General features: G+C 41.8%; 2 protein-coding genes across 6 annotated transcripts in view; one reads left to right on the forward strand and one right to left on the reverse strand.

The window, feature by feature from the left end:
* Nucleotides 1–332: 332 nt before the first annotated feature.
* asb6 (ankyrin repeat and SOCS box containing 6) lies at nt 333–12012 on the reverse strand. Of its 5 annotated transcripts, none has more exons than XM_056419933.1 (8): nt 11865–12012; nt 5503–5665; nt 4624–4770; nt 4107–4288; nt 3119–3225; nt 2906–3014; nt 2725–2811; nt 333–1718 (listed from the first exon to the last, which is right to left on the reverse strand). In XM_056419933.1, exons 3-8 carry the CDS (start codon nt 4731–4733, stop codon nt 1003–1005), a joined length of 1311 nt encoding a protein of 436 aa, XP_056275908.1. In that variant the 5' UTR covers nt 4734–4770; nt 5503–5665; nt 11865–12012; the 3' UTR covers nt 333–1002. The 5 variants fall into 5 exon arrangements, with proteins under 5 accessions (XP_056275908.1, XP_056275909.1, XP_056275907.1 ...); XM_056419934.1 differs by having other exon boundaries at nt 5503–5670; XM_056419932.1 differs by lacking the exon at nt 11865–12012 and adding an exon at nt 9847–10038.
* Nucleotides 12013–13252: 1240 nt separating this feature from the next.
* Nucleotides 13253–15277, forward strand: part of si:dkeyp-14d3.1 (transmembrane protein 132C) — a 141550-nt gene continuing 139525 nt past the window's right edge. Inside the window, exon 1 of the mRNA XM_056419477.1 lies at nt 13253–14127. Within this exon, the coding sequence (XP_056275452.1) occupies nt 14082–14127 (46 nt within the window). The 5' untranslated portion in view covers nt 13253–14081. The remainder of the gene's footprint in view (nt 14128–15277) is intronic.

Here is a 15277-nt window from a genome sequence, read left to right on the forward strand (position 1 = left end):
ACAAGCCTTGGAGCCACTCCAGCTTCAGCAATGTCAGGAAGGGGTTAGTTGTGGAACACAATGTCCTATTTAGTTTGCTCGTCAAACACACACACACACGGACGCAAACACACATGTCCTCGATGGTGTTCCTGTCCAATGCTAGTATGTTTCTCTCATGACCAAAGACGAGGTGTGTAGAAGGTTCGTTCTCGTTGGAGAGCAAAAAGAAAAAAGAAAGAAGACAGGGGTCCCTACATTCATTTGAATTTAAACATAAGCATTAAGAATGCTTGGCAAAACTTTCCACGCCAGCAGCCACTGCAGCTCCATGATGTCACAGTCAAACCATGTCGAGGCATCTACAGGCTTCCTGCCGTGTTGCAGCATTATATTCCTGCTTCTTTATTCTAGCATCCACTCAACCGGTGCTTGGTGGATGAACACAACCACGAGGTAAATATAGAAACAATTATGTCCTTATTTACAAGTTTGAGTCACATTCAGCGCTGCACTGCCACTGCCTGGTCATTGTCAAGCTGGAACATGTTGACAAACACAGGTTTCTGGTTGGTACAAGCTTTCATTGTTCGATATGGTTCATATTGAGCAGGGGATACCACAACGCACCACCATCACGTTGAGGAGATGAAATATAGATGGAGCCTACTGCACTGGAACAACTTAAATAGGCTGCACTGTGAATAACTACATCTTTTGACCCCCGACATCTGAGGCGCTTTTGAGACGCAAGATCAACACTGCCATCTGGTGGCTCTTATTGGTATTGCAGATCCCGGAACACACCAATATGATTCCAACTGTCCAGGAGTTAAATCAAACCAGTGAGAACTCAGTCAAGGTCATTTTTACAGGCATACCTTTGTGTCATAAAGTAAATATATCCACATGTGTCTGTTCATTTTCACACGGACAACAACACAAAAAGGCCTCAATGATTTTTTAGTTTTTAGGCTCATTTATGGTCAGAAATGTTGTACACATTATTACAGCGCGACATCGTCAGCGCTGGCTATGTTGGGGCTTGAAGCGGTCCCAGCCAGGCTTTGGGGTGTATGTGTGTTCAGGGAGAATAAAGTCTTTCAGTCTGTCGGGTAATGGCAAGGCTTTGACTCTGCCTGCCAGGGGCCACGGCTGCAGGTGGCTCCTTATGAAGGCCCTACAAAGGCATCGGAGAGCAGGAGGGCTCGCTTGTACTACGCGGTCGTGCAGGTCTGCCAGAGCCTGAGCGTAGGGGTGAGGGTCCCCACCGGCCACAGGGAGCTCCAGTCCGAGCGGCAGATGCAGCAAGGGGACGTCGACCCTCGCGAAGTCGAGCAACACCTCCGCTTGCTCCAGAAGCTCAGAATTGTGCCTTCGGTCCGAGCACTGCTGCAGCGCCGTTTGCAGCCGCTGGAAAAGAAGGCTGTGACCTGACCAACAGGACTCGCCGTGATAGGAGCAAACGAAAGAGGCTCCGCTTTGGATTAGGAGCACGGCCAGAGGGAAGAGCAGGTCAAAGTGCTCCAGGCTCGTCTGCGTCAGGGAGGGCTCGCCGTCCTCATTCAGGCAGCAGCTGGGGTCCACGCCGTGAGCCAGCAGGAGCTGCGTGGTTTTCACGCAGAAGTGACCGATCTCCGCAGCGTCCTCTGTGTTGGCCTCCAGAGCCTCCTTCACCAGAAACACCAAGGACGACTCGACTGTGTCACCGTCGACAGTAGCAGCATTAACGTCGGCACCTGTCGGGAAGAAAGCATCACTCAGAACCACATTTACAACTGGAACATGCACATTAGAGCATATGGGCCTTAGGTCGTGTCATTGAGAGAATGACACGACCTACCGATGACTCGTTAGGTCCTTTATCACAAAACTACTTAAGAAAGCTGAGAGATTCAACTGGTTAAAATGAGTCTTTGCGGCTTATATTTAAGGGTTATTCCAGGAATGTAGTTCTTCCATTATGTCGGTGAGCTTCGAAAGGTTTGAAAGACAGCGTTCATTCAAAGAGGGTATCCGGATGTCCTTAAAGTGTCATCTTCCTGCTCCAAAAAACACGTCACCATCACTTGTTTGACTTTTTCATAAGACTCTTTATTAGTCTACAAACAATAAATGTAAATGATGTTTTCATTTATCGCCATCAAATGACAATAAATGAGTAGGCAGGATGTTACTGATATTTAAACAATATATTATATTACTATATTAGCTGCATATACTATGATGCACGAATTAGTTGTGGCGTTTGCCTTTTAATGCACAGTCAGCGGTTTTTCAAGAGACTTATCTTAAAGAACTGAAAATATGTATCAACATTAGAAATTTAGATAAATGTCCATAAATGATCTGGCTTTGGAAAAAATAAATAAAAAATTGACCTGGTTGTAACTCCCTAAAAGAGACAAGACCACGAAGTCCACAGTCTACTGTGAAGACAATAAATACATACTTTGAGCCCTCAACATCCTGTAGTTAAAATATGATCAATTAGTTGATTTATTATGCCTGGATCACATGATTGGTTCTGCTCCATTTGGAGTTGCGTTAAAAAACGGTATATTTTAGCCTGACAACCACTGACAGTTTACTTTGATCTCAAAATGCACACAGGTGGGCAGGCAGGTAGGTATACATACTAACACACTAAATCAATACTCTGAATGTAGTGATTTAACCTTGAGAAGGTATTAAAAAGTGGACAAGAAGGCGAAGGGAAGATGAAGGGTGTTGTACAGTCAGTACCTCTCTGGAGTAGAAGCTTGATGTTCTCCGTGTTGTGCACAGTGAGTCCATCGCTGCTCGCCAACGCATGGAGCAGAGGGGATTTTCCTTTGGAGACAAGAGCAAAGCAATCGGCTTTCAGAATGAAGGAATCAGTAGAAGAATGACCATGTTTTAATGAGGCCAGGTCATGTAAATGTACCATGTTTATCCATTGCATTCACATCAGCACCCAGGTCCAGCAGGGTGAGCAGGCAGGTGAGCCTCTCTGACTCCTCACCGGCAAGATCCAAAGGACTGCTCTCATGGATCTACCAAGTTAAATGTACATCATGGACATGGAATGCCAAGAAAACAAAGAGGGGGATCACAAAAACAAGAGAGGAATTGAATCCACGTTTGACAGTTGCCTCACCCTGTCTCTCCTTTCAACACTCGCTCCATGCCCGACCAGCAGCCTCACCATGTTTGGCTTGTTCCTCAACACCGCTATGTGTAGAGGATTGTAGTAAGACACTGGGTCTGGAGGGTAGACACACATTCACATTAACAATATGATTCTCTATCAGAGATTCAATCAAAAAAAAATCAGCTACACACCCTAGTACAACCAGTACGCCAATATAAAAGTATATCATAAACTTAAGTTAATTCTCAGTTTGACATGAGTCAACAGAACTGCACCTGACTGAGTTTTCTCAGTGGAACCCTGAATGTAACTTAATGCATTGATCTTTACATCGCTGATGAATTCTATTTCATGCATGGATTATAATAAGTGTCAAGATTATTTAAATCCACATATGTGACTCGTAACAATTCAAATAGATATGCTCTCATTTCAGCACATTGCCTGTCAAATAACTGGCACAAGCTATTCTTAAACAGGAAGGAAAAGGATGGAAAATAAAAGAGACGTAAAAGATGAATGAAGCTGCCTCTGCCAGGTTTCCCTAATTATGTCCCTGGGGAAAGACATTTTTACTCCCACCAGAGGTCACTACAGCGGAGTCTGGCTGAGCCCTGGTAGGTTTCATCACTACTGCCAGACATGCTGCTCTTTCTATTGCAATTTGCTGAAGGGAGACTTATTCTCTCAAGTGTATATGGACAAAAACTCACTAAATTCTCAATATGTCTGGAGAAGTGATTTATGTCTTAAATTTTGCAACTCATTCGCCAAAATAGTATTTTTGGTTTTAAACAATCAACAATGATCGCTCAAATGGGCACACGTCTCGGTAGAATCAGAGGAACATAAACGCTGCACTGTGCACAGAGAGTGCAATCGCCAGCAGAGTAATCAATATGAATGTGTTGGTCTCTCTGGTTGGCTATTCCTTGGTTATTTCTACACAAGTTTGTTCTGTGTATTTAAAGCCCACTTACAAGTTCTTTCTCACCTTCAAAATTGAGATCAGCTCCAAAGCGTAGGAGGATTTCAGCTGCTTTCACCAGTCCCCGCTCTGCCACCTTAAACAGAGCGTAGCCGATGCCTTCCACGAACATGTCGGACTGGGACTCGCGCTCCAGGAGCTGCGCTAGAGAGCCACAAACAGCAGACCGATCCCCAGGGCTCCTGACTCTGGACACGAGAGCAGAACGTGGTTTCAGTTAAACAGTGTTTCTATCAAATGCATTCTGTACATTCAGCGGTTATGATAATATAGCTGGAGTAAAATTAACTGTCACAAACAATTGAACATTTAGAAATAATTACATTTTCCAGTTATCAAAGAGAAATTAGGAAAGATTAGTTTTGTCATGGTAAATTAGGTCTTTAAATAAACAGCACTACGGCTAAATGTAATTATTATTCACATAAAAAGCTGACTAAAATTACTCAATGGTAAAACGTACTCAAATTACATTCAGCACTCAACTAAATAATTAATACAAAATATTGTGACTTTGCTTTACCTGTCCTTGTCACTACTGTCTGCTTCCTCCAGCCCAACGACACTCATGACAGCATCTACCAGTGGCTGATACTCATAAATGATCCTACGAAACCCATGGAGGAAAGGCATGGCTCCTCCACTCTTCACCCCTCTTGGAGGCCAAAACCTGGAGAACAAATACAACAGAGCACCAGTCGTATCTCGGGCTTCTCTTCAGATCGACTTGCTTAACCCCCATCCTGTCAACAAATGTAACAGACAACTGACAACGGACTACTGGAAGACATAAAACCTTCATGTTTGACTCTTTCTAAAAGTGTTTGACAATTTGAAAGACACATGGCAAATAATGTATATATGTCTTCTATATATTCAAAGTGCATAGGCTGCAATTGAGGGATGTTTACTAGAGTCCCTATGAGCAGACTTGGTATTTTTTTGTAGAAAGCACTTACACGAAATAGAAAAGACACCAATGATATGAAGTCATTTGGAACACATTGATTGACAAAAACATGAAACATATAATCGATAGAATAAAGCTTCAGATGTTTGTATATAAAAAGTGTTCCTCTGGTGTCTGGTTATCCTAGTCGGTAAGATGAGGGTTAGAGATATGTCGATTTCAGCGAAAACAGGTGACACTTTACCCCAACTAGCACTTAACAACGTTGCACAACACATTTTCTGATCTTCATGAATGTATCTTTCTCATTTCTGCTCAAGCAACGTTCAACTTCAAAACGTTCAAAGAAACCTCTGATTGGATGTAGTGTAACGCTCGCGAGCTAATTGAGCGAGCACGTGTTATACGTCACAGTCGGCGTCAGCATAGGTGGCTGAATGCATCACTCATTTTATTCCTAAATTATGAATTTAAGTGTTTGAGATAACTTACTTTAACAAGGTAAGTTGTAATAAACTCACTCAGACACTCGCGACAGTTGTATCTCTTCACAACCGGAAGCTCCGCTGACGTCGTTACGTCAATTACGTCAGTCCGACGGTGTTTTCATTCCCCTTTACTGCACAAGAGGGCGGCGAGGGTTCCTCTTGCCGCTCTGTCCTTGAACAAAAAATTAGTACAAATGTCACGCACAAAACAGGTATTCAATTCAACAAGAGATCTACGAATAAATGAACAAGCAAACAGCCATTTGGCGTATCACTCCAGTTATTAAATAAACAATGACAGAGAGTAGTAAGCTTATATCTCTTTCTTATCAACAATAGTTTCTTATTGAGGCATATTTGTCAGAAATGTGTTTCTATTTGTTTCTATTTGTAAGAAGCGGCATTTTGTTTTTGTGTGCAGATATGAAGCTTTGAATGTGTATGATTAGTGTTATATTAAGGATGTGATGGTTGGACGGTTGTACACAGGTTTCATGGCAAGGTTAGGACTTTTATTGAATTGGGTGGTTTTAAATTGTTATTATGCAAGAAACTCTCCATCTCATCTGGCAACACTGTACACATAATAATTCACAGTCCACTCACATGTTCCTCGTGTATTTGACGAACCACAATAACAGACAATTTCCGTAAGGTCTATTTCTTCCAGAGATCAAGACATTGATTACCATTTGGCTTTTTTGTTGTTGACGTTCTTACCAACTAAATGTGAACAACACAATATTTTATCAACACAAACATTTTAAATTTTTTTTTTACTTTGTCCATATGGCACATTTGTCTAAGACAGCAGCATTCATTCTTCTTCTTTTTTGACAACTACTCCATTATTCTTACAGCATCTGGTTGGTAACAGTTGCCTTTGTCCTGTTTAGCAAACAAACCCCTGCCGTGTTTGGGTTTGGTGACAGGTGGCTCGCTTTGAAAGCTGTTGAGGACTGCTCTTACAAAAGAGTACGGCACACATCTGTGTGTCTGATTTTGAACACAGCATATGGCGACATTGCACATTGGCTATATTTTAACTGACTTCAATGAAAAAGCAACATTCATTCCAAAGAAAAATCTGATGATGCATTTTCTGTTTACAGCTATTTTGGTGACCACGTGAAATCACTTTATGTGAAGCTCCTAATGTACCTACATTGTATTATTAATAATTCATAAAAACCTGAGATTATTTTGTGTCAAATGGGTTAAAATTAGGTTGAACATATAAATAAAATGGGAATCATTTTAATGCTTTTACTGCAGTTGTGTGTATTATGTTAGCTAAAGTACAGTCGGCTGTATGATTGCGGACCAAAAAATTGCAGATTCAAACCCAGCCTTTAGGTGGCAGCAGTGCATCTCAGGCCGACACAGATCTCTGAGCTCAGAATCAGTGGTACACATTTGTAGAGCACATGCATGAGTAAACTATTCATACACTCTGTCACATTCATTGAATGTATTTAAACTCTAAATCTGTCCTTCTGGTCACATGACATCTATTGCACCTGTCCATCCTGGAGAGGGATCCTCCTCTGTTGCTCTCCTTAAGGTTTCTTACCTTTTTTCCCCCCTGAAGGGCTATTTGGGAGTTTTTCTTGGTCCGATGTGAGGTTTTGGGGCAGGGATGTTTATGTGTACAGATTGTAAAGCACTCCGAGACAAATTTGTAATTTGTGAAATTGGGCTATACAAATAAACTGAATTGAATGAGTGCACAGTTTTACGCATGAATGGAGGCAAGCACAGGCCCTTGTGTAAATGTTTACGGGCAAAAATGCAAACAGTCCTGGGAGATTCTGCTTGCCATACCGAGAGCACCTCCTCTCAAGTGGAAAACAGAACGCACTGATTTAATCAAAGCTTGATTACTTCTAATTTTGTCACTTTCGGGACAATTATTACTTTCACGTACAGTCACTCGGTCAATAAGGTATTGTTCCCTGAACACATAGGCTCCTCCGAATCCCTCTAATGTGGCTAAAGTTTCTCTTGCTATTTTCAAAACAGGCTAAATTTACACTAAATTATTGAGCCACGTGCTCGTGAATAATCTACTTCGCTCCAACAAATCTGCCAGTACTTAAGAGTTTGTTGACACACCTGGCGGGGGTTCCCTGGGTGTAGCACATAATCTTATTTTTTCACTCTGAGGTTAATTTGTCACTGCCACCATGTTTCTTGTCAGGCAACACTAACAGTAGGTGGCAACACACATCCGGTGTTTGGCCATGAACGCGTCTCAGCTGCAGGGCCCCTCTTTCAGGCTCTGAGGCTTAGCATTCATGCAGGTTCTTGAGGAGGTTTAGGAACATCACGGTGGCACATAGAGTGTCAATGTTGTTCCCAAAGCGTTGCATTTCAAGTGCCTGTTGTCATCAAAATGCAAGGTTTGAAACCGCATCTTGAAAAATCCTCTAAGCCACTGTTATTTGTATTCTCCCTGGGGTAGAAGGAGGAAATGCTCACGTTAACATGACCTGAAATACTGAGCAGGTGTTTTATGGTCCTCTGTTAAAGCTTAACAGCCAGCCAAAAAAAATTCAATCCAACAAAACATGTACTCATAAACATTCCATAAAGTCTACGAAATAGCTCACAGGGATTGTAGGTATCGAAGAGTAACGCTGATAGTTAAGAGCAAATCTTTGTCACATTTTTCTTGTGTGTTGTTTGTCATTTTCCATCCATCTGATTTTGAGCTGGATCGGTCGGATGGAGGCCAAGAGGGAAAAATAGGGAAGATAACTGCAGTCCCATTCCTATACCGCTTACGAGTAAATTGTCTCTTTATCAAATTTAGGCCCCATTCATCAATACAAAGACCGGTATCGAAATTACTTTGTCGGCCACAAATGGTCGACAATAGATTGAGCCTCTCTCGAAACAAGGCCATCATTTATCTGGTTCACATTTCCTCCCGAGGTGAGGACACAATAAGACTTTTATTTGTTCCCTGGGTGATAGATGTAACCCCCTCAAACCTCTGATTACCAGATTACTGCGAGTAAAATAAGAATCTATTCAATATTTAGACCTGTTGCCCTTTGAGATCCCCTCTATTTCTATCACACAGTGCTGTTGTCAGGGGAGCTGGAGGCATGGTGAGTCTCCTAACTCTGAGAAGATTTACACAGCTCCAAAGTATTCTGGGCTACGCAAAGATGTCTAGTTAGTCCCGGGAGGGTGATGTATAAAGGAGAAGTTAATTACCACGGATACAGATAACTTTAAAGATGGAATAAATAACTGTTCAGATCCTGAAAACGTTGCACACACTCTGAGGTGAAAGGTGATGGAATAGCAGTGTTGAAGGTGAAAGTGGAGCCAGTGAAATGATAAAAGAGTGGCCGGGCATTGTGCTTTGGTTTCCCTCAGTTCCTACAGAGAGCTGGAATTATAAGACCAGCAAGACTGGGCCTGATATCCTTTTGTGCTGGCAGCGTTTGCAGAGTGAAGATTGTAGATGGAAATAATCAGCTATTTTAAAGGTCAGAGGAAGTTATAAGCACACTCAAAGGAGACTATGACACATTCTGACTGATAATAAAATAACTGTCTGGTTAAGGAAGAAGGAGGAGAGTTCACCTTGTCCCATTTATGCTATCATGATTGCTCAACTGTCTGTCAAATATAATCCGCACATATGCATTTAACCACATCTGTAGGAAACTCTTTGCTCAGATTAACATACTTTGAGACATACAGAGTTAATGCATTAGAGTCACTTTAGCCTGATAGCATTGTAATATTCCTCTTTTAAGTATTTCAGAACAGGAATACGTCGAAATCATCCCTAATTGCATCACATTAAACCGCTGAGTTGATTTAGACCATGTTGGGAAACGGGAACAGAAGAAGACTCTGACATATGATCTGGTATGAAGAGGATATGGCTAACGTGTTTGAAACATCAAGCTGACATAAAGCAACATTGGCATTCATTTGGACTCGTTTTTCTGGCCACTGGCAGATGTATCTTCAAGTATTTACTCTTATTTTATCTCTCTGTGTTGCTACTTCTGTTTCTTATAGCTTACATTTCCTTTTTATAGCTTTAAAAAAAAAACCAATTAAAGAAATATTTTGACATTTTGACAACCAGACTTCAGAAAGTTTCCGCTCCCAGGAAAAGTGTAGCACATAAAACCCCCTTGTTAATACTTTAGTTATTGTCCAAACAAAATATGACGTGTTAATTAGTAAGGGGAAATATTTAGTAACCATTAGACAAAGCTCGTTATTTGTGTGCTAAGCTAAGCTAACTGGCTGCTGCTTATAGCTTCATCTTCAACAGACAGATATTAGACCTGTATAAATGTAATAATCTACTCACCCTTTAGAAAAAAACAAGGGTCGATTCCAGCTTAAAATAAACACCCTTTTTGTATCATTCTATTGGCTTTATTAAATTGTTTGTGTCCTGTAGAAAGAAAGAGGCTAACGTTGCTTTCAGTAGAGTTTCGGCAGCATAATAAAGGACAAATCATGTGGGAGTAGACTAGTAACTTCCAGCACTGCGGGCTACAGGAAGGTCACCCTTTGCCATCCCTCTGGGCATCAGTCTTGAAAACAGAGTGACGGCCCCAGAGAGGCTGATAAGTAAATACAGTTTTAATGGGCTGTGAATGGCTAGTGGTAATCTGCGCAGGCGGTGAGTGGGCAAGGCACAGAGGGCGACAGGGCATTCTGCTGCGGTTATTATTAATGCTATCATACATCAGATATGCCGGGGAAAAAGAATGAAAGGCAATGATGAATTTGGGCCTCCTGTCTACCAACTGACTGGAGGACAAGCTACTGAGGTGGGTAAAGGTCATAGATGAAGAATACCACCCCAAAAGGAGACACGCGGGATGATTTATCATTGAGGATAGGATGGTCTATTCCTCAGGGACCTACAGAACTGAAGGTCATGGGGGGTTCAAAAACACGGCCTGTAGTGTGTTTCTATTCATCAAGAATAGAATATAGAATATACGAAATTAGTTCTCTGCATTTAACCCATCCTGAAGCACACCCCAATATGGTATTCTTAATTTCAGTATATTCCACATGAATATATATATAGCACATTTACCAGGAATTGTTTCTGTAGTTAATCGGAAAATATTTGCTCTTGCAGGAAAATAAACTTTAAGAAGTAATATCCGACAACCGATGTCTGAAAGTGGAAATGCAGTGTGTTCGTGCGTCTGACATTTCAGTCCTCGGTCTATTTTCATGGTGTGAAAGCTTCCTGATCATTTACATGACATTAAAGATGTGATCGCTTTCCTTACGACCCGTCCTCGGAGAGGTCTGCGGATCACAGTCGCTTGTGTCTCCTTGATTCCTCCTTAAATATTGATTACCACTGCTATACCTATTTTTAAATCATTCTATTTTGTCCTAATCTAATGCGACTCATCATCTTCAGGAGGGGGAGAGATGGCGTGTGAGTTTTTACAGCAGCCAAGGAAATGGACTTCCCATGTGCGGTGCTGACAGGGTATCGGCTCTCGTAATGACTTGCAGCTACACAGACGATGTAACCCAAGCCATCCTGGCTCTGTCTGCTGCTCTCTCTGATTTCCAGCTGTTGAATGGACCGCAGTGCAGTGTGGGCTTCAAGGGATTTGTTTAAGTGTTGGGCCACAGACGGGCGACTTTTGGACGGCTACCAGCCTTTGTGTGAGTGATGTTCCAGCTCCACCATTACAGCTCGGGAAGTGGCTGCTCTACATCAACACTTGTGTCCCCTCCACCTCTAATGCGTCTTGCAGCTGTCGTGGATTAGTTTCCACGATCAAATTGCACAAATCTAGGGGGAAGCAAAAGCTTGGCTCCTTATGGAGCAAATGGAATTTGAAGTCAACTAGAAAGGATGCCTTAAATAAGGACAGATGCAGTGGTTGTTACTATGATTTAATGTTTAAAGGATTTTCAAACCTGCTCTTCCCTTCAAAAACATCTTCACAACTATAGAAAGTCGTATTCACACACTACTTGTGTGAATGTATAGGTGGTGCTCTCAGTGATTTCCTTTCTCCGTGCCTTTTTAGAGATAACTGCTGCATAGAGTCAAAGTATAGGTTGTGATACCACATCTTGATTTGCTGATGTACTTTAGTTTCAATTGTGATAAACTGACTGACAGCATGTGAGATTAGTTTTTTGTCAGGTCTGCAAGCTTTATGCACGCAACTGAATTATATAAAATTGGCGTGGTCAGAACATGTCTTTTTATCTCCACATAAAGTATTAGTTCATTGTACACATAATTTTTAAAATGGTTAGGTTAGTATTTGTTGCCTTTAGTGTGTAGTTCATTTGTGATAAAAACATGATGTTCCTTTGTAAAATCATACTTACATGAATTACGTCCCAGAACAGCGTGAGCATCTTTCCCACGATCAAAGTACAAATCCACAGCATGTTAGGTGTACAGAGATCACAGCATGGCAGACAAGCAAAGCTATGAAACAAACACCCATGAAAAGAAGGATTAGACTGGTTGGTGACTCATCTGATATTTTGTATTTAGCGTTCATGGATCTTTATTTATCTTTCCTTCACAACACCATCTGGCTTGCCCAGAAAAAACCTGGCTCACGGTTTAATCAATTACCAGATTACAGTAACAAACCATATTTCATTTCATTTTCCCATCTGAGGTTGTTTTAATTCAGAAAAATTCATTAGAGGTAACAATGACGTTGTGGAGTCGCAGCACATTCTTTCAAACATGAGCACTCAACTACATAAAGATGAAGCTGCATCGGAGTTTGCTGATGGCAGTACGATATTACCCATATGGATGAGCAGCGCCCCGCTTGTGGAACAGTCTCCCTGACCACCTACGGGAAACACAGACACTGGACCCTTTTAAGACGGGCCTAAAAACCTTTTTATTCAGAAAGGCATTTATCACTTTTAGTTGAGTTTTATGACTTTGAATATTCCTTTTTTTATTTATTGTTTTAACGATGTGCTGGCTCTGTTGCACTCTGAGATTCTTGGATGAAGAGTGCCTTATAAATGGAATCCATTATTATTATTATTATTATTATATTACACGTTTGGTGTGTCTCTTGGCCTTGAATAGGAATATGTATGGAAAATAAAATAAATCAATTAGTTAAAATGCAATCAGGATCTATCTATATATCCATTTATCCATCTATCCATCTATCCATCCATCCATCTATCTATAACATATCAAAGTCAAGGTGTCATCGCTAATATACTTTCATCAAATTGGAGATGTTCCCGCTGTAAATCTCTGTAATCACTGGTTTCTAATTGGATCTTTATGGTGCCCCACAGTGTTACGTGTCCACTGCCTTCTTGCTGTCACACCTGAGCAGCTCTATTCAGTTCCCTTCCCCGCCACACGGGGTCACTAGTGCATCCCAAGTGGCGCAATCATGCAAATCAATTGGACATGTTCGATAACAGCTTCAGAAGTCATTCTTTTTGTCCACAGAGGGCACCGGTGTCGGTTTGCAGGTGTAGGCAAGAAGATACATGACTTCGGTAGCACACGTCCTACCTGAAGAAGAACTGTCCTTCGGGGAGATATGTCTTTTGGGTAGAGTGTGAATTCAGTTGGTCAACACTGAACAGTGATGAATATAAATACGCGTGTGTCTTCTGCTGTGCTGCTGGAGCGCCACACGCCTCCCCACGTGTGCCAGTGCCAGTGATTGTCCCGGCTCTCAGCCTTCTTCTCTCTCTCTTTCTCTCTCCCTCTCTCCCTCCCTCTCTCTCTCTCTCTCGACGCGCATTGGACGGCTGGCGGACTGTAGCTTATTGCCTTTCTACATACACATCGACAGATGAAGGCTTGAAAGCGGACACCAGCCGGTAATTTAAAGCACTTGGTGCACTTGGTGCTGTCGTTAAAAATGGCAATACGCTGAACATTTGGCTCCACAGCTCCGCGCGCTCTGCTGCTGGAGTTGCGCTCCGCACTTGCCTGGGACTGGATGTACGCTGACCTGTGTAGCAATTTCAACTTCTTTACTTTAAAAAAAATATATGATACCATACATGGTGCCGGGTAGGAACTGCTCCTGTTCGTCCCCATGTGTCGTACTTTACGCACTGCATAGCAGCCAACTTCAAGTGCCGGGTGATGCGGAGGAAACAGAGCAGAACAACTGGCCAACCGAGGACACGGGTTTGAAACGTGTTCAATGTGCCTGTTCTTTGGAGGAATTTGTTTTTGGAGAGCCATTGTGAAGATGTGTAACAACGGACTACTCCGCACTGGTCATTCTACCAGGCGGCTCCGCGTCGTTCTCTTCTAAATATGCTTCGAAGAGTAAAGCAAAGGTGCACGCAAGTTTCTTCTCTCCAGTTCTTGAATGTTACAGACAAAAAACACTAGATAAGTGAAGAGGATTTTGCTTTCATTTTTCACACGCACTATGCTGTTGTAGCATTTGCAAATGACTGGATGAGGCATGAGACGTTTTTTAAATTTGTACTAATGATGCTGCAAGAAGGACTTCATTCTTTCAATTAAGCAATTTTGGCTTCCATTCATTTTTGGGGGGGGAAATTCGTGTTTACCCTCAAGGAAACATGTTGCACATCCTTGCACTTCAGTCGGCGGTGTTACTTTTTGGAGGTAAGCACACTATAATTAAATGTGCCTTTGTGCCTTCTGTTCCATTGTTTCAACTGAGGATATGTGTTTTTCTTACAAATGATGTGCAGCCAGACATGTAGAAGTTAAACAGAGACTGTCTCCGAGTTCAAGCCGGGTATTTGGGACCTACCTGACACATGGGGGACACACTGCTGTGTGGTTGTCAATCTGATCTAATTCATATCTGAATATATGAGGCACACCGTGTTTTTTTTGCGTGGTATCTAATTAAGTTATACTCCATGACAAAAATTAGAGTCCGTATCCATTTAGATATGCATTATGTATTAGGAAGAACCCACTGCACCTGTACAACATACCCAGAGCAGTTCTGGCCTAAAACATTTATCTCATGAATATTTCAATATGACAGGGATTCTCTTGTGCAACAGAGGCTTTGTGGTTTTATTGCCTCTTGTCTTGTCAGGTTATAACATCAAAATCCATCTCACAGCACATACTCATTTTATGGGAAAAGTTACAGAGACGTGCTGTGGTGAGATATCACATCACAACATCACATCACAACATGACGTATGATAATCACTGCATTTTATGGAAAACTATTTTGCAGGACTTTTCTTTATCTTTCTGGCTTCTTGGTAAAACAGTGAACATTTGCCCATCAATCATTAAGTACCACAAGGAGGAGAGTTTGGGATTTACTTTGGCTGTTGAACAGCCAGAGTGTAGAGATCTAGGGACCACTGGTGGTCTGGAAAATGATTCCCTTCTATCTGTCTTGTGGGAAAAGGCTTTAACCAAAAAGGCTGTTTAGAAACATTATGTCTCTGTGTTTAAATTGTTTAAGTTTAGCAGCTGCTAGTATTCAATTTAAAATCAACTGCAAGGAAAAGCATATTTCTTTCCTAGCATCACCATTTGATTATTCATGTAAAAGTCCACTCAGAGGACGACTGTTATTTGGCAACAGAGCTGACTCCCTGACTGGAAGTGCACGGTAATGATGTTGGCCATATGCAAAGACCTTCTCAGTAAGCATACACAGTATGACCCTAATTGAGCATTGTGTGTCATAAAGCTGCAGGACACAGATTCCGACTGTGAATAGTGATGGGAATTGATAACTCACTCCAGGAAATGAGAGGATCAAATCCATGCTAGAAAA

Source organism: Pseudoliparis swirei, chromosome 7, assembly GCF_029220125.1.
Source record: "Pseudoliparis swirei isolate HS2019 ecotype Mariana Trench chromosome 7, NWPU_hadal_v1, whole genome shotgun sequence".
In the NCBI taxonomy this organism is placed as follows: Eukaryota; Metazoa; Chordata; class Actinopteri; order Perciformes; family Liparidae; genus Pseudoliparis; species Pseudoliparis swirei.